Raw genomic sequence first — 25005 nt, 5'->3', positions numbered from 1 at the left:
TTTATACAGGTATTTGGTTTGTATTATGAAGGCAGGAAAAAAACTTTTTTTCCAACAACCAACTTTAATGTTTCTGATTATTGTATGTATATTAGGGGTGTAACGATACGCGTATTCGTATCGAACAGTTCGGTACGAGGCTTTCGGTTCGGTACGCGGTACGCATTATGTACCGAACGGTTCGTTGGACTAATTAATTACATTTAGAAAATAAAAAAGTGTGTGAAATATAATGTTATGCGTTCAACAAGGTAGCCCAATAACCCAAACGACGTAACAGGCAACGCCCCTGACACCCCCGAAGAAAAAAAAAACACCAACTTATATGTTTATGTTATGCTGCATTCACACCGAACGCGTCTGGGGCGTCTGGAGCGTCTGATTTACATGTGGCTACTCAGTCAGGCGCTTGCTCACTCAGTACGCGCTGAAGGCTCTTTGCAAAATGGCTAATGCGTTTAACAGACCAGAAATAGAAGATCGTCCAATTACCAACAGGTCTGGTGTTTGGGTGCACTTTGGATTCCCTGTAAGCTATATAACATTTTTAAAAAAAATTTATAAGGAGCAGTTTTTGTTTTATCCCTTTCGAGCGTGAGTTTAAAATATTCTAACTCTCCCCCCAGAGTGAGTTTTTTTTTAATGCAACCGTTATTTTAGAACGTTTGCCTTTAATGTTTCCATAGCGACGCGTCTTGCGTGTCATTAGCGCTGAGCGCAGCAACAATAACACTGTAGCCTATGACAGATGGATCGCTATTATTTTGTTTTTCCTTGTTTATTTAAAATATTCACAAACTTGCTTACCATGTTATCAACTATCTGATATTCCGATCCTCAAATATGTGTAAGTGAGTGTGTTTTGTCGTTTAAAAGCTTTTATAAATGATCTTTATCTTGATCTATAACGCGAGATGGGCGCCGCCATCTTAGTTTGCCCCGCAGTTTCCTGAGTCCTGTCAGTCGGATTTACAGCAGGTGAATTCATCATTTTCTCCCGAAATATATGCAAGTAAGTGGCTGGTGAACTGGAAGAATAATAGAGTAAACTTTGTAGTTACTTGGGCCCATTATGTGTGTCTGATATGAATAAGTATCGGCAAATTGTATATGAATGGATTGTTATTGCTCCTTCCACTGATGTCTGACATCAGTGTGCATTTTATAAACTCCAAATATATTGTTTTAATGGTGCTTATGCGTATATAAATGTCTGAAATCTGAAAAGAAACGTTATGTGGCTGAAAACACTGCATAGTTGTGATATATGACAAGGGCTGCGCGCGTCCGTCTCGCAGCCAGAGCGCGAAAGCCATGGCGAAAGCACAGTTTGAATCTGGCAGTTATGTGACGTCGCTGAACGTTCGAAATCCCATGTGGGACCGTACCGCTCAAAGGGTTATACAGTATGCTGCTACGAAAACACCATAGAAGATGGGTAAAGTAGCTCCATCATTGTTCAATGTAAAAAAAAAAAAAAAATCATACTTTGTTAGTTTTAATAAATAAAACATAAAAAAAAAAATCAAGGAAATTTATCTGCCAATTTTTTCTTTTTGCTGTATCTAAAACGTACCGAACCGTACCGAACCGAACCGTGACACCAGTGTATCGTATCGAACCGAACCGTGAATTTTGTGAACCGTTACACCCCTAATATATATCATATATGAACACTGCAGTCATGCTCGGGTCTTGAAAGAGGTTGTTTTGAATCAGCCAGATTGAAAATAAACTTTTTGGTTCACTTATGTTGAGAAAAAAAAACAAGACAACGAACCGTGTGTGTAAGAGACTTTGAAATAACTTAAACAACAAGAATGCTTGACTGACATGCATTTGAAGAATGCTGTCTTGACAAAGCCTTGACTCCTGCTGCAACTAATATAGTATATTGTGTGTGTGTGTGTGTGTGTGAACGCATAAAGAGGTGTGGTGTACTCTGCCCAATGAGACTAATAATGAACTACACTTATACAGCATATATTATTCTTTGTTAATGTTAATTTCAACATTTACTAATACATTATTAAAACCTTGTTAACATTAGTTAATGGACAACCAACATGAACAAACTATGAACAGTTGTATTTTGATTAATTAACATTAACAAAGATTAACAAACAGTAACAAATGTATTGCACATGGTTAGTTCATGTTACTTAATACAGTAACTAATGTTAACAACTTGTAAAGTGCTACCAAAATGCCATTCAGTGCTTCATATGCTGGTTTTTTATATGCATGTTTCCAGTTTTAGGATTTGATGACAGACCTGGATGTGTTGCTACTGTGTTGTTTTGTTTTGGGGGTTTTTGGTTGGTTTTTTAACGTCAAACATTTCATCCTGTCATCAGTTTTTTTTTAAATTTTGTTTTGGTTATTTAACTCAATGGAGATAAACAGAGCAGGCCTTCTGAATATGTTTTCTGAGACAAAGAATGATTAAATTCACAAAAGACTATTTTTCAGATATGACCTAGGAATTGCATTTTTATTTGGACTGGAGATTTGGAGATTATCCTGGAGATGTTCATGAGTTTGTTTAATTCTTTTAACTTTGGCATGACTTGCCACACCTTGTACAACATACTTTCAGACAGACTTTAAAAACTTCTAAAAAGATGGATAGCTTGTGACATATTTGGACTGCTTCTTCAGGTTGAACCTGTTTGTCATGTTTCTATAACTTAGGGTCTTACAGTTCCTGCAGCTTCAGGTATAAGTTGAGCTCCTTCAAGCAAACTGAAGTCACTGCACTGTCTGCCTGAAGAAAAGCAGGTATACAAACTTTCAGCATTAATGTCTTATTTTAACAGACAGATGAAACATCAACCACATTACCTGGACCAAGAGAACTAAAATCCACATTTTTGGAACGATCAGGTAACATTTTTACCACTTTTCTTATTAACATTACAACTAATTATTAATATTGATCTCTCTTGTGTTATTTCTTTTCTTACAGAGAATGTTCCGGGACTGTTGTAACAGTATGTCAAACTTGCAGTTTTCTTAAAAATGTATTCTTTTTGTTTGTTAATATGATTTCAGAGACTACAAGGCTATAATCTTAAGGTTGAGTCATGTAAATTTTTCACTGATCCTCAGCTGTATACAAAGCTTGTATATTTAGTGAATATGGAATAGGTGTTCATGGTGATGTTTTAGACTAGAAACACTTATGGCCTTGTTGTATTATATTGCCTAAATATTTCCGCTTCTAGAGTTTTGCGGTAACAAAGACATAACTGGATCTCAAACTGGGCCAAATGTGAGCGCTTCAGCTCAGAGTGGAAGCAATATTACAGCACCTACACTTACTAACACTAAAATAGCAGGCAATGTCCACATCATACATAATGCACCTGGTAAGAATTTTTTATATATATTCACAGATGATGAAAATGTTGACTATAATCATTTTTGATGATATAAGATATTATTTTCATGAGAGTTATCTCATCATGCACTAAAATAAAATTAGATGAATGATGATGATGTCAAGGCTGTATATTTTGGCATTTTTATGTACAGGATCAATATATAGGGTGAAGTCAGCTAAAATGGGCCACATTTTGGTAAATGACTTATACTACCATCAAATAAGCTATATATATATATATATATATATATATATATATATATATATATATATATATAGTATTTAAAATGTGAAAATGTATAATTGTTTTATAATTATTTATTTATAATTATTAATAGTTAAGAGTATCAGCAGGTCCCTTCTTCAGCCACTGCACAACATTCAGGTAAAATGGGTCGATATAAAAAGAGAACAAATATTTAAAAATCTTTGACAAAAAAAAAACAAACAAAAAAAACTAACATTTCCTGTAGCTATAGGTATTAAAATTGTTCTGTACTGTACTGACATCTTCCTTTCTTTTCCTTTTATTCTCTCTTATCATCTTATCTATCCTTTCTTTGTCCTCCTGCCATACTGTCTGCAATACAAGACTGTTAAGATTTTGTATGGATACATCTAGACCTATAAACCTATTTTCACTCTCAATTTCTGTATAAAAGTGTGTGTTTGTGTATTTAAGCTGAAAATTGTGGCCCATTTTAGTTTAACCAGCCATTTCTAACTATAATGACCTTTTCACAAAAGTTTCTTTTTTAAAGTAATTTTTTTTTTTAAAGATCATTCCTCGCGGACAACTGCCGGCCACATAAACACAACAAAACATAAAATAAAATCCAGGCCTGGTCCTCTCTCGTCTTTCACAGTTGTCGCTCCCCCTTTTATGCTTCCGGAGCTCCTCCGTGAGAGACTCTCGCCGTTCCCTCACGGCTCTAGCCCGCCCTGCTCATCACAGTTATTTTAGTAACAAATATCGAGAATATCGTGACAATATCGACAAATATCAATGTAATGCATGAGAACAAATCTCTCAGCTCCACTGAACACTGGGTTCACAAGATTATTTTTCCCTCACAACCAAAAACACTAGCCTGACGTGGTCATACTCAATAGAGTGCCCCAGGGATGACGCGTTTTTGTAGGCCAACCCGGAAGTTAGCGGCGCACGGATTCCCTCGACTGAAAGCCTATTCATTTTTCCCATAGACTTTTGGAAAATCGCAGAAAATAAGCTCTGTGTTTAACAAAGGGTTATGACACTTACACGTTTTGTCTATCAAGATAATCTTTACAAGTTAACACAACATTTATAGATTTTGAAGCCTAAATAAAGTCGTCAGATATAAAAGGCTAACAGTAGGCTATAAACGGACTACAGCACACGATGGTCGCAGATCAACGTCGTCACCACCAAGCGTCCTCAAACTTTATTTAGAAAACAACTCTATTTAAAAACATGCTCACTGATTATGATCTGCGCTGTGTATGAATACTTATCCACTTTTTCATGAGAAATGCTGTCTAAATGTCCCGTTTTTAATGATGACGTCTAAAGTCCCCGCCAAAGGAAGTAGTCCCTTTTAGCAATTTGTTAGCAACCGCCGATTTGAAGACGCAGTAAAAGTTTACAAAATCACAAGTGGGTTATAACTGGTGTGTTTTATGTCATAGATCAAAACGTGAAAGTATTTAGAGGCTTTGTTAACCACAGACCTTATTTCAGGCGATTTAGCAAAAACCCATTCAAAAAACCCATAGACTTTACGGCGTTGGAACCGGAAGTCCTAAAATGCTAACTCGCTTCCGGGTTTTGCCTACAAAAACGCGTCATCCCTGGGGCACTCTATTCTAGTTCGAATATGAGTCTGATACTGCTCCATTGGGCTTTGATTATGGGGGCGTATTTCAACCGATCCAGGAAAGACCTCAATTGGATAGACCTACAACCAATCAGAGCTACAGAGTAAGTGACGTATGTTGAGCGACGCATAGTTGTCAACAGAACTCTTCTTAGCGACCATCGGGGGCAGCTGATAAATCAAACTTTTGCCGAATCCCGTAGGAAGGACGGCAAAGACATCTTTCCCATCGACAAATGCCTTGATCGCGGTCCTCTGTTCCTTTTTTAAAATTAATGCGCTGTCGATATCGAAATGCGCTGTCGAAAATGGCGGATGCGGCGTTCTGATTGGTTAGATCGCTTGTCAATCAAACTCCCCAAGCGCTCTTTGATGACGTGGCTGATTACGTTTCTGGTGATAATCTGTCAATCATCGCCCTGACAATGTGATTGGTCCGAACAGTTTCTGTTCGGGCATAATTACTCCTCTACGGATCGATTCCAGACCGAACTCCCCGACCTCAAAATGTTGTGGGCGGGGCTAAGTTCGGCTGGCATCCAGGCTACAAAAACACACTTATTTGGTGACACTCTTGATTTCGTGAAGTCCTGTGATCTGTGCAGTGCTGCTGACGACTTCCATAAACCCAAACGCGCGTTGATGGGCATGCTCTTGCGCTCTCACTCTGGTCGATGTGTGCGCGCATGCCCTTTTGGGAGAAGTGCCCATACAAGGAATTCCGTCCCCGTTAACGTCACTTAGATCGAATTTTTGGAACAGGAAAAGTCCCACGTCCAACTCATGTTTTGAAATTTTGGCCTTTAACCTGAGAATCCAACTCATTTAAGAGTGTAAATAAGTCAGAATACATGAAATAGCATTATACCCCCCTATAAATGTCAGCCAAAATTATCACAATTAAAAGAACCAAAAACTTAAAGTACTTCAGTCTGTGTGCATTGAATTTATTTAATACACGAGTTTCACAATTTGAGTTGAATTACTGAAATGAAATTTTCTATGACATTCTAATTTATTCAGATGCACCTGTTGTTTAATTTCTTAACAAATATGAAAAAAGGTGCTCTACCAATACAAGAGGTGCAACCAAAATTCAAAATCAACACCCACTCTTAAGAACTCAAATTTACTTAAAAACAAGAAACAAGTAAAGCTTGTTTAATTTCATTAAAACATTTATTTAAATTGTCCTGAGTCAAATAATAATGTAATAAAATGGTAAAAATCGAATTTATTTTATTATTCATATATATATATATATATATATATATATATATATATATATATATATATATATATATATATAAAACGCTTTTGTGCATATTTACAAGTAATTGCCCTGTCAATGATCTAGCGCCCCCTAAGCACCTGCGTTCAAAATACTCTGGCACCGCCCCTACCTGTGTGTCACTGCAATTGTCTTTACTTTGAATTACACCAATCAAAACATTCATCGCAAGAACCTGGTTTGCTTTATCCAGCTGAGAAATGTATTTCATATCATCTGGCCATACAGCGGTGGGATGTTTCGACGTTCCATTCAGACAGGAACAGTGAGATGCGGGAGCCGGGAGGGCTTGCACTCTTTAGATAAAATGACAGAATATGACAGAGAGTTTGTGTTTTAAAGGAACACTCCACTTTTTTTGAAAATAGGCTCATTTTCCAACTGCCCTAGAGTTAAACAGTTGAGTTTTACCGTTTTCGAATCCATTCAGCTGATCTGGCGCTACCACTTTTAGCATAGCTTAGCATAGTTCATTGAATCTGATTAGACCGTTAGCATCTCGCTCAAAAAATGACCAAAGAGTTTCAATATTTTTCCTATTTATAACTTGACTCTTTGTAGTTACATTGTGTACTAAGACTGACGGAAAATGAAAAATTGTGATTTTCTAGGCCGATATGGCTTGGAACTATACTCTCATTCCGGCGTAATAATCAAGGAACTTTGCTGCCGTACCATGGGTGCAGCAGGTGCAATGATATTACGCAGCGCCTGTGACCCCCTGTTTGCACAGGGAGCGTGCCTTGCAACCATGGAGACATTTATGAGAGGCGCTGTGTAATATCATTCCTCCTGCTGCACCCATGATACGGCAGCAAAGTGGTGTGTTCCTTTAAAGCGAAACAGACAGTGGAATTAATAATTTTCTCTGCCATCTCTGATATAATCAGCATGGACTTTTAAGATCATCTTACTACGTGACGTACATCGCATTATGACGCAATTTCACGTGCTTCCGTATTTTTTATTTATTTATTTTTTTGCGTTAAATGTGTTAAAGGGGTGGTTCATTGCGATTTCACTTTTTTCACTTTAGTTAGTGTGTAATGTTGCTGCTTGAGCATAAACAGTATCTGCAAAGTTACAGCGCTGAAAGTTCAATGCAAACGGAGATACTGTCTTTTAAAGTTATGGCAGTTTAATACCTACAAAAGCGACAGGTTTGGACTACAACGAGCTTCTTCCCGGGTTGGTAACATCATAAAACCAGCAAAACACACCCTCGGGAACACAAAGTGGGTGAGGCCATGTGGTGCAGAATAATGGAAGCAGAAGAGTTGTGTACACCGGACGCGAGCGATGCGTTTATTAGCTTTTATATGCATTTATTTGCTGCTTTTAAATGTGTTTATTAGCTTCAAACTGTGAGTACATTTTATTGTTTGTACATGTCATTTAAATGCATAGTTCTGTTGCTATTTTTTTGGTTGCATCAAGGACATAAACAAAGACCAACGTGTTTTTGCTTCACTAGCCAGTTAGCTAAATTCTACTGCATACTTCTCCAACAAATGCCAGCAAACACCAACAAACTTAAATGTTCATAGACAAACAGTTATTCATGCTATAAATTAAACACCACCTTTACAAAAATGCTACTACTCAGTCATGTTTTCGGCTACAGTAAAGCCTAAATCATAATAAAACCATATATTGAAAGCTAACAAACAGCAGTGACAACATATCTAAACACTTTGACACATATACAAAATGAAATATCACTCATAAACGTCCTTTAAAAGCCACAATTGCAGAGATTCTGCTTGACCCTCTTCATCTAGGTCTGATTCGGGTTCAATTTGATAAAGCAATATAGACGCCATTATTTACTTTCCACTGAAGCACATGCAACAACTAATGGTAAGGGACGTGGCGTTTCCGGATGCTTTAGCGAATCACAATACACTGGGCCTGCTAACCAATCTCAGCCCATTGCATATTTCGGAGGGCGTGGCTTCATAGAACCAGGAAGCCAAACGAGCCGTTGAAAAATACAGCATTTTCAAAAAAACGAAGCATTAAGACATGTTAAACTGTGCCCCAAAAACACAATCAAGCCTAGAAAAAAACCCACTGAACCACCCCTTTAAATTAAATTAATTAATGCCTAGTTTTCAGAGAAACTGTGTCTATTGTCTTGCAGGTTTCACTGGGTATCACTCATACTCTGAAAAAACACAAACATCAGGTGAATGATGAATTTTTATAGTAATATGTTTTAAATATTGCACTCATTCCATCTCTTTAGTTAGATGCTATTTGCTTCCTACAGTATTCGTATTCGAATTGAACATTAACTATTTCTACAGAAATCAGCTCAGCGATTCACAAATATAAAAAGCTGATCTGCAGTGAATATCAGTATGTGACTGAGTATAACTCTCTGCCTGGTGAACATGTGCTGCTGTCTGAGCGCTTCACACAACCTCTGATCCTTAAGAAACATAGAGATCCAAACAAGAGAGAAGAAGAGATCCGCTCCAGGGGAGAAAGCTTCCACGAGGTCCTCAGATCCAGGAGCAGTGAAAACTCTGTCCATCTGAACACTTTGTTCAACCCAGATGATAATGGAATCAGTCCCAGAGCTGTTATACTGCAGGGAAATTCTGGGAATGGGAAAACCTTCACTGTGCAGAAGATCATGATGGACTGGGCATCTGGTGACCTCTACAAAGAGCGGTTTGATATTGTGTTCCACTTAAAGTGTAAAGAAATAAACCGCATTCCTGGCAAAAACAGTTTGGTGGAGATCCTGAGTTACAGCTGCAGTTTAACACCAGATCAGATCTCGCAGATGTTACAGCATTCTCCAGAGAAGGTGCTTTTCATCATTGATGGATTTGATGAGCTGAGACTCACAGAGGGCATTTATCACACGTCATCAAACACTGATCTGCTTCAGAAAGCCTCACCTGTGGCCATTCTTTGTGACCTGCTGAGGGGTCGAATCCTGCGAGAGTCCTTCCTGCTGGTCACCTCCAGATCTACAGCTACAGAGACACTGAGTAATCTGCTCAAAGGACCTCAGTTTTTCTCTGAGATAATTGGTTTCTCTGAGAAGGGGGTAGAGGAGTACTTCCAGAAGTTTTTTCAGAACGAGGAGCTTTTCAGGAAGGCTTATACACTTGTGAAGGCAAATGAAACTCTCATCACTGCCTGCTCCATTCCTGTCGTCTGCTGGATCATCTGCACAACTATCCAGGAACGATTCAAAATTGGTGCAGATGTAACAAGAGGACTGGAAACCACCACCTCCATCTATGTTGATTTTGTGTCCACTCTACTGGAGCATCACTGCCAGGGTTTGAGTCAGTCCGTCCCGACCCTGCTGAGGAGTCTGGGTCAGCTGGCAGAGAGAGGGATTCTGGAAGAGCAAGTCTTGTTTGATGAGAAAAGTGTTAATGAAACAGTTTCAGATCCTGCTTGCAATCCATTCCTGTGCAAGTTCCTTTTTAAGAGAAGAATCCACCAGGAAACAATGTTCAATTTCATGCATCTCAGCTTTCAGGAGTTCTTCACCGCTCTGTACTTTGTCCTTCTGGATGAAGAAGAGTCCCAGAGAAAATTTACACAGCTATTTTCCATTCATGAAAAGGCAGGTGGTTTTTATAATGACCTTTCACGTTTAACAGCTGTGGTGCAGTTTGCTTTTGGCCTGTTGAATAAGGATGTGAGAGACACTCTTGGAAAGAAACATGGTCTGTTTGTTCATCCAAACACTCAGGCCTATCTGAAAAAAATGATTTTAACAGAGATTCAAAAAGAGACTTGGGATTCGGATACAATATGCTTTTGGATTCACTGTCTGTACGAACTGCATGAAGAGGACTTTGTAAAAAAAGCGATGGAATCCACACCTCATATTACTATGTATGGTTCAGTCATCTTAAGAAGAATAGACTGCTGGGCCCTGCTGTACTGCTCTCTGTGCTGTGAGTGCATTGAAGAACTGGCTCTCCATGACTGCAGATTATCATCTGAAAAGTTGTCTATTATTCTGCCTGCACTCTGCAAGTTTAAGAATTTAATGTGAGTACATTTGTCCAAAATAAATCTATAGGCAGTTGAATATGCATTCAAATCTATCCAGGAGGGATATATGTTCGGATTAATTCATTTTGTTGTGGCCACGACATAGTAATGTGGTGGAACCTGGGTGGAACATGATATGTCGTGGCCACAAGACATTAATTAGTGTGAACACCATAGCATGTTGAGGCCACCACATATTAACTTGTGGCCACAAGATCATTTTGTCAAGGTATCAATATCCTTATGTTGTGGCTTTACAATGTAAAGCTGTGGCTTTGAGATCATATGTTGAGGGAATTATTTATTCTGATGGCCTTATGTTTAATCCATAAACATACCTGAGTAACCAGGATTATCAGAAATGGGTATCATTTATAAATTAACATTTTATTTTGAATTAAGAATGACAAAAAGTGCAGAATTAAGATATAATATATTATATATATGCTTGGCCTATGCCAGTATGTGGTGATAAATGAGCATTTGTTTTCATTTATAAATGAATAATGGACGTGAACAAAAACACCAATTCATTCCTCAACGAAACACTGCTAATTACATGTTTATACTTACTAAAAAACTGAGTCTCTACTAGTCTTACAAGCTGAAATATTATAGCCAAGAATCTTAAATTCCAGTAAAGTGAACTTCCCGTAAAATTGCAGGAAGTGCGTCTACAGGAAATAGTCATATAGAATTAAAGCTTTATTGGAATGACTGTCGAGCATTTAACAGCATTTAAAAAAAAACATAAGCTGTATGGTACATGCAAAAAAATATATATATATATACATTACACAAATAAGAAACATATCAGTAAATAGATTTAAAAGACTTTGGGATGAGATGAACTGTAAATATTTTAACTTAAATATTCTTTTAACATATAGCCTATTAATAATAACAAATTATTTAAACTTAATTTGAATGTGGTCACTAGCCTATCTATACATTGTGTGCAATATCATAGAGGTATAATATAGAATAGGCCTATACTATGACCGCAACATAATGTATCAATGTCTTAATGCTGCACTGTCTTTGTCATTCTTAATTCAAAATAAAATGTTAATCCCATGTTGCTCCTATATACTCACAGCCAAGTTCTTTTTCATTCTTCACATTGGGGTAAAAAGAAGTTTGCAATACGTGACCAGTACTGTACTGTATACCGTTAGCAAACATCCTGACTAAGAGTGACGTTTAGATGAATATGTTAATATGTGCTGCACGCTTTCTTTTCAATCACAAAATAAACACAACAAAAATGGTGGCGCTGAGAAGGAATGAGAACGAATGAGAAACCGCTTGCTGCAGAGCCGTGGGTAGAGTGTGATGTCCAGCTCCCCCTCTCTGGATGTAATTTGGGTGGAGCTAGAATATCCAACCACAACCACACCCTAACCCAACCCTACTCAATCCCTCCATCCATTAGATCCACCGAGGTGGAGCTGGATGTCATTTGGCTCTGCAGTGAGCACCACTTGGAAATGAACACAAAATGATCTTCATTTTGGTCAGATTTTGTTCGAAATTATATCACACCACTTTGTTCTTTGATTCCTTAAGGATGTTGTTACCTCAGCAAAATGATCTCGTGGCCATGCCATATTACCACATACCCAAATTAATATGTCGTGGCCTCAACATGCTGTGACGTTCCCACGAGTTACTATGTCATGGCCATGACTAAACCAAGTATGAACCAAGCATGTTTATTCTCATGCCACCACTGGTTGTTTAGCTTTCATCTCTTGCTCATAGATTCCTAACAAATATAAATATAAAAAAGTATACAAACATATTTTATGTTTTTACAGTTTTTCACAATCACTGTGGCTCATTTTTTGTCTTTACATTTTCTAAACTGAAATTGCAATTGTCGCAATTTTTTTCACATTTCTATTACTGCAAAATGTAGTAATGCAGTAATTTCATGCTTCAAAACCTATAGCGAATTGGCCAGTGCCACCAAAAGGAAGTTTTTCCATCGTGTGAGAGGTACTGATCAAAATGTTTGTCAACCAAAGCAGTCAACCCTGGATATGTTTGTAATTGTTTTGTACAATTTTCATTTTGATTAAATTTTTTTTGTAGATACTGACTTCTTACTGTACCAGAATGTTAGCAGAATGCTATGGTGTATCACGTTTTAGCAACAGATTTCATCAGTAGGTAAAAATTTACTGGGACAAGTCAGTATTGTAGTAAACAGAAAAAGAATTTTGGACATTTGTATGTAAACAGTGCATTTATTTTCTAGCAATGAGATATTTAGCAGACATTATAAACATTCCATGTCACAATTATTTATGAAATATTCATGGAAATCTGAGAGATTTTTATAACTGAATGGATCGTTTTGCATGTGATGATTTACAGGATGAAATAATGTTTAGAAGTTGTGAAGAGTATTACAGTTTCACTGAGCATCAACTCATCCGTTTTGATAAGCAAGCTATGTGCTTTTAGTTATTGTGCAAAATGTAGACAATGTACTCTTTTGCACACGTTTGTCATGTTACATTAGAAATTCAAATCTGGTGTGAACAAGAAAATAATTGTTCAGTGATCTGAACTATTGTTTTGATGAAAAAATAATTGCATTCTTGAACTGAGCCAAAGCGATTGATATTGTTTGTTATAATTGTCATAATGACATAATTAGTTACTGTTAACAGTATAATGCCTGTACAGTGATATTTCTTGATTTGATTTTGAAGGTTGACTCCAGAAGATCTATCATACGCTGAGATTGCTGAACTGATGTGTACACTTGTGAGAGGAAAGACCCTGAGCTCACAGAGGTATGTCTCAAAATACAATATTTACACTGAAATGTATACTCAAATATCTTCATAACATTATATGTACACATGCACCATCATCCTTCAGTGTGCTTTTTATTTGACTTTTTGCTCATAGACATTTTTTTCTGTGCTTTGATTTACAGTGCCTGTATTAGATTAGAACGCACTACAGATTGTTCTTTTGAAAGTCTGTGTCTGTGTATGAGTGAAGACGAATCCAGGTGATGAAAAAACTACATCAAAAACTCCTTTGACTGGCATATACTCCAATTTTATCTGGCATGTTTGTTCTACAAAATATAAAACCTTCAGTTTACAATGTTAAAAATAATAATACATTTTATATTTATAACTTTTTTATTATTTACATTTTACAAACACAAATATAAACCACAAAAAACAAGGACCCTGCTTATAAATATTGCAAGTATCCACATGCCATCATTTATTTGTACAGCGCTTTTCGCAATACATATGGTTTCAAAGCAGCTTTACAGAAAATGCATGTCAACATTAAAATTTAGAGTGATGGCTGTGTCCAATTTTTGTAATTCAAGCAATACACAAATCACAACCTCAAACTTAGTTTTGAATGGCAATTGATTGTTGGTCATTTATATAATAATTGATCTACTTTTGATTATCCTATTTAACTCTTTACTCATTCATTGTACTCATTAATTCAGATTCCGGGCTTGCGCCAGCCATGTATGTGGATCTACCAGTCACAAACTTGTAATTCTTGGTCAATACATGGGTAATTGACTAATACTATTTAGATAGCAGGCCATGCTTGGTCATTTCTAAAAATACTTTATTTAGTCCCATTAGATCTATATACCTAAATAAGAGAAGACTACCTCTAATCAGAGGGTGTGACCACTACTTTCTCATTTGTTTAATCATGCCATGGTTTCCCATGTACACTTAAACAATAACAAAAATACTTGAACACTAGAATAACTGTTGTTCTAAATGGAAATGCAATATAGTTATATTTTATGATATAGTTTAGCTCTGTTGCTTTAATTGATACCAATTCTGTTTGTTTGTGTGTGTGTGTGTGTGTGTGTGTGTGTGTGTGTGTGTGTGTGTGTGTGTGTGTTTGTTTGTTTGTTTGTGTGTATAGTTTATGGATAAGATCAAGATTTATAGACCCACCACCATTTTTGAAATCACTCGACCTCATCTTTCCACACTCGGATCTGATCAACATTGACTGGATGAAAATTTTTCAGATATTTCTTGAAAGGAGATCCAATGTGTTGACGTCTTTTCTCCATTCTTTCTTTGAACTGAAAAAGATGAAAATTGAAATAGACGTCCTGACTAGGAGGTCGTCTGTGTGGACCCTCCAAATCATCCAGAAAATCCCCAGTCTAACAGAACTCTCGTAAGAAATCTGAATTTAAAATAACCTTGTTCTGTTTCTATATGCATTTGTCTCTTGTTAGAAACTATAATTTAGCCAATATTTAAAGTGCCCCATTATAGATTTTTTGAAAATTGCCTTTAATGTAGCTGTATGTGAATGTAAACAGTCTGCAAAGTTGTAAAGTTGAAAGTGCATTATAAATAAACTAATAGTCTCTTAAGAGAAAGAGTCGACTCTGAACCGCATAAACGAGTCATTTGTAATTCAAATCCCATTTCCGTGAAATTCATAAATCAGAAGTTAAAGGTGGGGTAAGTCATATTTCAAAAACACTGTTGGACATTAATGATATTTGAAATCAACCCAAACAAATCCACCCCTCTCTTCATTGCTCTGCATTCAAAACTCACCCTCCAATCCTAACTCTGCTCTGAGTTGGTCTCATACCGTGATCATTAGCTTCTGGCAGGCGAGGCGAGTGCACTAACAATGACGCTAAACACTGCATTCTCTAGTGGCTGTCAGTGTGCAGTGGTTTCCCTGCTCAACTCTCTCTATCTGGCCACTGTTACACACGCAATGCGAGAGTGGATGTCTGTTTATCACCTCTAACCAGTGGCGTAACTTTGTTTTAAAAAGTGGGTGGGGCAGGAATGTGTGTGGTGTGTTGTAATTGTGTTATTACAATAATAAAAGCACAACATTTATTGTCATAGACCATAGACCTCATGTTTAATATGATAGTTTCATCCTTACATCTATAATACAATATATTGTCAACAGTATTCACATGAGTCAATAAATATGTGGATTCATGTACAATATAAGATTGTGCTGATGGACTAGCGGTAGAATTTTTGTTCGGCGTACCAGAGGTCCTTGGTTCTTATCCACCCTCGTATCATTTATTTTATTTTTTTCTCATTAAAACCAAATATGTTCATCAGTGATTGTATATCAAGAGTAGGGATACGTGTATTTTGTTTTGTGATTTCCCCTGAATGAATAGTGTCTCCGCAACAGCGCTAAGCGATAGATTAAAGCACACATGTGAAGCGGAATCAAAGCAGCCTCTGCGTCTGTTTTCAGGCCTTCCCGCTTAGCTCTCTTTCAGCACTGGAAAGCTTTTCTAATATTAACGCGTGTCCTAAAGCGCTTGCCCAGTCATAGACCTTCGTTCCAGTGATATTCTTTTGAGCTCTTTCGTTTTGTGGCTCATCTCTCTTTCTGCAGTCTTCAAATCTCTCTCTTGCTCATTCTGTCTCCTAGACCGTCATACGCCTCCTAATGCAGCTTGGTTACACATTTGTTGTTGGTGTTGGTCCGACTAACTTCCAAACATTGTTTTTGAAGTATGGCTTACCCCACCTTTAATACATTTGCATAATGTCCGCCTACGTTCTCAAACAACCCCTCTCAAACGCTGTAGCTCGTCAGTGTGGATAACATGTCGACAAGATGCTGTGCTCTGTGCTGTGAAAGGAAATTTGGTTTATTTTCACTTCCAAAGGCTGAGGCTGTGAAATCACAGGCTAAAGATAAAACAGTAACTGCTTTATTTAGACCAACTTGCTCCTCAGAATCACAACCTGCAAGTGTGATTAATTATTGATGTCATTTATACCGAGTGTTCAAAATAAATTGTTTTGTGTTTTATCTATAATGTGTCTCTGGGAAACCATATAACCCACGTTATTACTGTCTGACTGAAATACTTCTGCTAATCAGCTGTGGGCCCACTATTACCTAAAAGTGTGTCCATTAATGCTGATTGTCTGTCGTTCTTACTACTCTGAGTAATGATAAAGGATGGAGCAAGATTTGTTTTACAAACTTTAATATATCAGTCATTCACGTTAGTGTTTGGCCAACATATGCACCGTTATTGATACTGTTAATAATACAGTTCCCTCATGTGCACCGCAATCAATTAGAAATATACACATCGGTTTTGTTGATGGACATACACTTGTTAATGCTGATGGTGAGGAATTACAGTTGCAACATCTCATGATGAACATCAAACTGAGCAGCATATCACTGAGAAACTGCTCAGGTCGTCCTTGCGATGGAGGTTTTGGTTGAATAACTAATTCTTACAATATTTCATCATCAGACTCGCGCTTGATTGATACGGTAAAATCGATGCCATTGTTACTATCTTTACAGTGTACAATCGCTGAGCTTTAGGAAGCTTTGGAGCTGTAAGCTGTAGACTAATCACAACAGAATGTGCCATCTGGCCAATGAGAGCAGAGCAGGCTCGTGGAAAGGAGGGATTTAGATAGACTGATTCATCCGACAAGTCATTTGAGAATCATTGAAAAATGTGGTGATGTGTATATTATGAGAAAATGAAAGTGTTTTTTGACCTTTGATGCATGTAAACCTGTTGCAGGAGACCTCCTAAACAGAAGTAGGAACCTTTAAAATAGCATAATAGGGGCACTTTAATACTTTTTGGTACATTCAAGCTGGATATAAAGAAGGGTTGTCATTTTATTTTGTAATGTTCATGCTAGCAGATAACCTCACAAAGCAAATTAAGCAATAGCCCATCATCTGGCACTCATAAAATCATTGTTATAGAATTGTTTTAATGAATGGGAAGCAAAGTGTGAAGTATTTTGAAAATTGTCTTATCTGCGTAATATGTGTATGTTGTAGGGTAAATGCAAAATTTTTACCGGAGGAGGGAATCGAGATCTTGCAGAGGTCATGTGTGAGGCCAGCCTGTGATTTGTCATTTTCTGGGTTTGTATTGGTTAACTTTATATTTCTCAAACATCTTTGACTATAACTGAATGATCAGTTGACCCAGTTGACAATTTCCTCATTCATTTAGGTCTACCTTCATTTGGTTTTAAACCTGTAAACCTTTTTATCCCAGTATTGTATTTATTTTAAACTTTCACTTTTAAAATATTTCCACAAACCCCCCCAAACTCGGGTGTGGCCCCTTTAAAAAAACCTCTGAACTCACGTGGTACAAAAGTATCTTAAAATGTTCCAAACAACTCATGAGGAATATATAAAGTGTTCAGAAGTCATACAATAGCTTTTTGTGAGGAACAAACCAACATTTTGAGAATCGTTTCACAAATGTATTTTTCTTGACATCCACCCTAGATCACCTTTTTCAACTTTTGATTTACTCACCCTCAGGTTGTTCCAAACCTGTATAAATTTCTTTGTTCTGTTGAACACAAAGGAAGATATTTTAAAGAATGTGGGAATGCGGCACCATTGACTTCCATAGTATTTTTTTTTCTTTCTACTATGAAAGTCAATGGTGCCCCAAAACAGCCTGATTACAAACTTCCTTCAAAATATCTTCCTTTGTGTTCAACAGAACAAAAAAAATCATACAGGTTTGGAACAATGATGACTCAAAAATTTTAAATTTTTGGTGAACTATCCCTATAAATTTTGGTCCATTTCCCACACAGTTGTTATAGCAGTGATTATACAAAAACAGATGTCAGGTGTGTGTAAAGCTATGCTTTGTGATATCTGGCTATGAAGGTACAGATGCCATAAAGAGTCTGAAAAATGCACAAGTTGGAAAAATGAAAGCTGCAATCAGCAGGTGAAGATTCAGCTGAATTCCCAGGGCTTTTCTGTGGAGACATTACGACAGTAAGTTACGACTGAGATTAACTGAAAGATCTTGAAAACTGTGAAGACAACAGCTACCAGTTAGGCAAAGCATTTCCTTTTTTTGAATGATTTACAGAAGAATACAAGAATTCCTTGTATAGTAAGCCTATATGTACAGGTTTTCATCATGCATGTAGTGACGTGTGGATCTTAACCTAGTCAGCTTTGTATTTATGAACTCATAACATATCCAGCATATACTCTGACTGTAGCCACAATGCTAAAGCATGATCTGTCACAAGACAGATTTCTTCATTTGTTTAATGATATTTCTCTCTTGTTTCTTTATGTTTTTAAGGCCCTTGTTTGAAGACTAATGGTACAGTGTGATAACGGTTTACAGCAGCAGATACCCAAAGAACTGTCATTGTCATCTTGTCATTGTATGATGGATTGCTGTGAAGATTTGTAAAATGTAATTCAACAGACGTTAAACTTTATTTTTATCAACTCAATTCAATTCAATTCAATTCAATTCAATTCAATTCAATTGTGCTTTATTGGCATGACTGTGTTATGATACAATGTTGCCAAAGCAATAAACATGTAATAGGTTATACAGGTATAGATTGATAATTAAATAAAATAAAAGGAAGAAGAGAAAAAAGAAATATATATACATGCATGGCTATATTGTATGTTATCATATAATTTAACAAGTGGTTAAAAAAAAAAACAAAAAAAAACATGGTAAATAAATAAATACAGAGAGCAGTAATGAGATTGAAAAGAAAAAGAAAAAAAAAATGAAAGGAGAGGGTTTATTCTTTGTCCCTCATAATATGACAGGAAGACACATACTCTGCTGCCAGGTGGACACACTTCTCTTTCTCTCCTAAAATATAACAAAGTTTCTCAATGTGGCTTGCTTGTTGGAATTCAGGTAGAATATGACCAATTTGGGTGAAATATGTTTCTCTAATATTATTATATTTGCTGCACTGTGTAAGGAAATGTAGTTCATCTTCCACGACTCCATCAGAGCAGTTTGAACAGAGTCTGAGCTCTCTGGCTCTCCAGCTCTGTTTGTGTCGGCCCGTCTCTATGTACAGGCTGTGGTCGCTCAGACGATACTTCGCCAGGAGCTTTCTCTGACGATATTCTTTCATTTTTATTAAGTAAGGTGCCAATTGATAATCTGTCTTTATTTTGTGAAAGTATTTTAATTTGTTTATTTGTGCTGCTTTGATCTGCCAATCATGGGTGTATTTTTCCTGGGTTCTTTGACCTATTTCTTTAATTTTTGAGAGTTTGAATTGAATTTTTGAATTTAGTTGGTGTGTTTCTACTAAATAGTGCAAGGGGTCATTCTCTGGGTGTCCTGCCCTGTATGAAAGAGCACAGTGATGGTAGGCATCTGCCTGTGAGTCTGACAGATAAGAGAGGGAATCTGCCCAGTTCTGCCCTGCAACCCAGACTAGGGGCATTTCTGTGAAGACCCAGGATATTTTTGCAGAATTCGAGGTGGAAAATTTCAACAGGATTTTTGTCCCACGATTCATAGTTTAATTTAAATTTGGGGCCCCAGATTTCAGAGCCGTACAAAAGAATGGGCTTGATGATGGCATCAAAAATTTTCATCCACAGTTTTATGGGTGGGTTGAATTTGAACAATGATTTTCTTATATTGTAATAAGCCCTGCGTGCCTTATCGGTCAGATCTTTCATTGCCATTTCAAATTGTCCAGAAGCTGAGATTGTGAGACCCAAATAATTATAATATGTGACATGATTGAGAAGTGTTCCCCCGATTGTAAAATTATATTTTTTGTCAGTAAGGCGAGGTTTTTTTTGGAAGATCATGATTTTGGATTTTTCCATGTTAATTGGTAAGGCCCAGTCGTTACTGTACTGCTCTAGAATGGAGAGGCTTTCATGCAGTCCCTCTTCATGAGGTGACAGCAGCAGAAGGTCGTCGGCATACAGGAGGCATTTGATTTCTCTGCCCTCGAGGGTCAGACCAGGACAGGAGGACTTCTCAAGTGCTGATGCCAGTTCATTGATATATATATTAAAGAGAGTCGGGCTGAGGCTGCAGCCTTGACGGACCCCTTTATTTTGACTGAAAAAATCAGTTCGTTTGTCATTGATCTTGACACAGCATTTGTTCCTGTTGTAAATGTCCTTTATGATATCACATGTCCTTCCTCCTATTCCACTTTGGATAAGTTTTAGAAAAAGCCCATCATGCCATAAAGAATCAAAGGCTTTTTTAAAATCAATGAAGCAGCCGAATATTTTTCCTTGTTTTTTTTGATGAACATATTTTTGAATTAGTGTGTGAAGTGTGTAAATGTGATTTGATGTTCTCTGATTGGGCATAAATCCAATTTGACAATTCTTTAAAATTTTGTGTTCTTGAATGAACTGAACTAATCTGTCATTAATAATGGAACAGAATAGTTTTCCGAGGTTACTGCTCACTGTGATGCCTCTGTAATTATTTGGGTTGTACTTCTCACCTTGTTTAAAAATTGGAGTTATCAAATTTTCTTTCCATATTTCAGGAAATTTTCCTGATTTTAATAACAGGTTGAACAATTTTAGAATGGCATCTTTCAGTTTGGGGCTGCTGTGTTTCAGCATCTCATTAGATATTCCATCCACGCCACAGGATTTTTTGTTTTTTAGGGATTTCATCTTGTCTGTCAGTTCATTTAATGCTATGGGCTGGTCTAAATTATTTAGCTGGTCTTTTATAGTGCGTTCCAGGTTATGTAGTTGGGAGGTCAGATGTTTTTGGCTAAGGGTTGGTTGGTTTGGTGAATAAAGATTTCCAAAATGTTCGGTCCAGATTTTAGGGTCATAGATGGGAAGGTGTTTGGCTTTTTTGGATTTGTCTAAATTGTTCCATAATTCCCAAAAACAATTTTGATCTACTGCCTCCTCAATCTTGTTTAGTTTTATTTTCGTGTGATCAGCTTTTTTCTGTATTAATAATGACTTGTATATTTTAAGGGTTTCTTGATATGTGGCTCGTATTTGTTGGTTTGCTGGGTCTCTGTGTTTTTTGTTTGATAATGACCGTAATTCTTTTCTTACCTTTTGGCATTCTTTATCAAACCAACCAGCATTAGCCATTTCTTTTTTGCTTCTATAATTCTTTCTTTTTCTCAGGGCTTTTTTGGCCACTGTAGAGAAGATTTTTGTTAACTGTTCAGTTGCTAAATTGGTTGTCGTCTTCTCTTCACTAAAAGAAGTCAATAGAAATGAGTCTATCATGTTCTGAACATTAGTGCTTTGGAGCGCAGCTTCATACTGGGCAGGACTGTCTTTACTCCATATAAATTTGGGGGGGAGTGGATACAGTTTAACCTTCTGATCTGAAGATGGCAGAAGATTCATTGACCTGTTCAGACTGAGGACCGTGTGACTGTGGTCTGATAATGGTAGCTGTGGCATCACTGTGAAATAATTGATTTTATTTTGGTCTATATCTGTGATGGCGTAATCTACCGTGCTGCTGCCTAAATGTGAGCAGTAGGTAAATCGACCTAGAGAATCACCATTTGTTCTGCCGTTAACTATATAAAGACCCAGGCTTTTGCAGAGTTGCAGGACTTGTTTTCCATGTCTGTTTATTGTGTTGTCATAATTCTGACGTGTTTTAGTATATCGTTTTTGTTGATGATTAAGTGGACCGTTTATATATTTGTCTCCATCAGAGCTGATGTAGTCCACTTCCTTCTTCCTTTATCAACTCTTTAGTGCTGATATTGAAGAGTCGTAGAATCTGTAATTAATTTGTTTTGATTTTGCAGTATTATGGCCATAAAAGACCACCACCTAATTCTCAAAGTTTGGTTCTGGCTATGTATGAAAATTTAATAAACATGAAAATGTGTCTGTAGATGTTAAATAAACTAAGATGTTAGCAATTTTGTTGAAGGTATAACTTAAAATGGATTCAACCAAAAATAAAAAGTAATTTTACACATCTTTGTGTCTCTCTCCTTTGATTAAGGCTAATTTAATTAATTATAGCTAATTTAATTTCGTTTAATGGGACTTGACAATCATACTTTGCCAGCGACACTTGTATTTTACATGATTATAATTTCAGCATAAAACTGTATGGGTGATGAAGAGAAAGAGCTGTATTCGTTCACAGAAAATCTGAAATAAAAAAAAAAAAAAAAAAAAATTGGTGTTTGAAGTTATACAAGGGGGAATTTGATTGTAACCATCATGCTTTAGCTGATAGCAAATAGCCATAATGAAAACTCCATAATGCTGTGATTTTTAGAAAAAAATAGTATAATTACATCACAGCATTATAATGTACCGTATGAAAAAATGGATATTTATTTTAATTTGCTAAAGATTATATTTAACAGTGTTATTAAATTATTAGTGTTTTTAAGATTACCCAAGAAACTGTTAGATGACAAATTTAATCTAAGTGTAAAATGGTTGATAATGAATTGTGCATGCTCAAAACAAAATAATTAATATCAACAATTGCAGATTTGTACATCCTGCTGTGACTTGGGGGATAGAATCTCATTGCGATTTTTCCGCTAGAAAATGTGACTATTTAGAAAATTGTGATTATAATAATGAAAAGACTATACAAACTAAATAATGATTATAACAATATTATTATTATTATTATTATTATTACATTATTACTAAATTAAATCACAATTTCACTGCTATATTTCACACAAAAAAACAAGCATTAGAAAAAAATAATAATTATTTTATTTTACAGTTCAATAAAATTACAGTACAAATATTTATGTCTGTCTTAACTGTTTTAATTTTCAAACAATAAGCCATCAGACTTTTATTTTGGTGAAAAACCACAGGAGGCCCTTAAAGCACATGTGTCAAACTCCACTCCTGGAGGGCCACGAACCTGCAAAGTTTAGCTTCAAAACACCTGCCTGGAAGTTTCTAGTAATCCTTGATTAGCTGCTTTAGGTTTTTAGTTAGGCTTGGGGCTGAACTTTGCTGGACAGTGGCCCTAGAGAAACTGAGTTTGACACCGCTGCCTTAAAGCTTCTCTTTTGTTGACAACAGCCAGTTTATAAGTACTTTTCATTACAAGTTTAAAGGGGACCTATTATGCAAAATTCACATTTGCATGGTTTATAAATGTGTGTTGGCAGTGTGTGTACACAACCACCCTATAATGATAAAAATCCAACCATTCCTTTTTTTTAATCCCCATAAATCATAAGCAGTGTCTCAGAACAAGCTGTTTCCAAGCTGCAACAAACTGCTTGGCAGTTTGATGTCACTTTAGCCACAGGCCCTGCCCCTGAATGTTGACAGACACTGCTGTTTTAACATAGAACCGCCCTGAGCGTGTTCGCAGCTGTGAAAGCAGTCATTTCTCACCGGACTGCTTTGTGAATGAATGCCAGAGGTGCTAAAAAGTTGTTACTCAAGGATAGATCAGTACTGTTCGTGATCCAGCTTACAGTCTCTAGAGCAGGGGTGTCCAAACTTGGTCCTGCAGGGCCACAGTCCTGCAGAGTTTAGCTCCAACTCTAATTAAACACACCTGAACCAGCTAATCAAGGTCTAACTAGGCATATACTAGAAACTTACAGGCAGGTGTTTTGGAGCTGGTTGGAGCGAAACTCTGCAGGACACTGGCCCTCCAGGACCTAGTCTGGACACCCCAGCTCCAGAGTAATACTGGATTCGGCAGTAATGAAGGTGAGAGCACTTTATTACAGTTCATCGGAGTTTATTTACAGATATAAAGTTTACCATTTTATTAAGCACCACCCAAGAAGGCATAAGGTCTTTATATATTTGTTTACTGTTAGTTGTAAGGAGTGTTTCTGTGTAACTGTTATTTTGCAATGTATGTTGATGATAATGCAAGGGAGAGAGAGGGAGAGGGAGTTTATGGATAATATTTTAATGCACACCTGCACTGTGTTTTATTAAAGGGATAGTTCACCCAAAAATGAAAATTTGATGTTTATCTGCTTACCCCCAGCGCATCCAAGATGTAAGTGACTTTGTTTCCTCAGTAGAACACAAATGATGATTTTTAACTCCAACCGTTGCCGTCTGTCAGTCAAATAATGCTAGTGGATGGGAACTTCTACTATAAGAGTAAATAAAACTTGCATAGACAAGTCCAAATGAAACCCTGCGGCTCGTGACGACACATTGATGTCCTAAGACACGAAACGATCGGTTTGTGTGAGAAACCGAACAGTATTTATATCATATTTTAACTCTAATACACCACTATGTCCAACCGCATTCAGCATTCGCTTAGTGAGGTCTGATCGCGCTCTGACAGCGGCAGTGATGTCTCGCTCTCATTGAAGTATATGTGCAAGACATCACTGCCGCTGTCAGAGCGCGATCAGACCAAACGAATCGAGTGATGAATGCAGTTGGACATAGTGGTGTATTAGAGGTAAAAAATGATATAAATACTGTTCGGTTTCTCGCACAAACCGACTGTTTCGTGTCTTAGGACATCAATGTGTCGTCACGAGCCGCAGGGTTTCATTTGGACTTGTCTATGCAAGTTTTATTTACTCTTATAGTAGAAGTTCCCATCCAATAGCATTATTTGACTGACAGACGGCAACGGTTGGAGTTAAAAATCATCATTT

At 36.9% G+C, this 25005-nt stretch overlaps 1 protein-coding gene across 4 annotated transcripts; it reads left to right on the top strand.

Moving 5' to 3' along the window:
* Window positions 1-965: 965 nt before the first annotated feature.
* On the top strand, window positions 966-22349 carry LOC125250668 (NACHT, LRR and PYD domains-containing protein 1 homolog). Of its 4 annotated transcripts, XM_048163374.1 has the most exons (13): window positions 966-1012; window positions 2695-2719; window positions 2820-2886; window positions 2969-2993; window positions 3228-3371; window positions 8679-8723; window positions 8845-10564; window positions 13291-13374; window positions 13521-13598; window positions 14507-14770; window positions 17420-17506; window positions 18278-18391; window positions 18711-22349. In XM_048163374.1, exons 4-13 carry the CDS (start codon window positions 2972-2974, stop codon window positions 18727-18729), a joined length of 2577 nt encoding a protein of 858 aa, XP_048019331.1. In that variant the 5' UTR covers window positions 966-1012; window positions 2695-2719; window positions 2820-2886; window positions 2969-2971; the 3' UTR covers window positions 18730-22349. The 4 variants fall into 4 exon arrangements, 3 of the variants coding, with proteins under 3 accessions (XP_048019331.1, XP_048019333.1, XP_048019332.1); XM_048163375.1 differs by lacking the exon at window positions 966-1012 and having other exon boundaries at window positions 1369-2719; XM_048163376.1 differs by lacking the exons at window positions 2695-2719; window positions 3228-3371 and having other exon boundaries at window positions 977-1012.
* Window positions 22350-25005: the final 2656 nt, after the last annotated feature.

This window comes from Megalobrama amblycephala, linkage group LG17 (genome assembly GCF_018812025.1).
Source record: "Megalobrama amblycephala isolate DHTTF-2021 linkage group LG17, ASM1881202v1, whole genome shotgun sequence".
Taxonomy (NCBI): domain Eukaryota; kingdom Metazoa; phylum Chordata; class Actinopteri; order Cypriniformes; family Xenocyprididae; genus Megalobrama; species Megalobrama amblycephala.
Note: the sequence above shows the minus strand (reverse complement) of the source record. Positions and strands in the feature narration are given on the sequence as shown.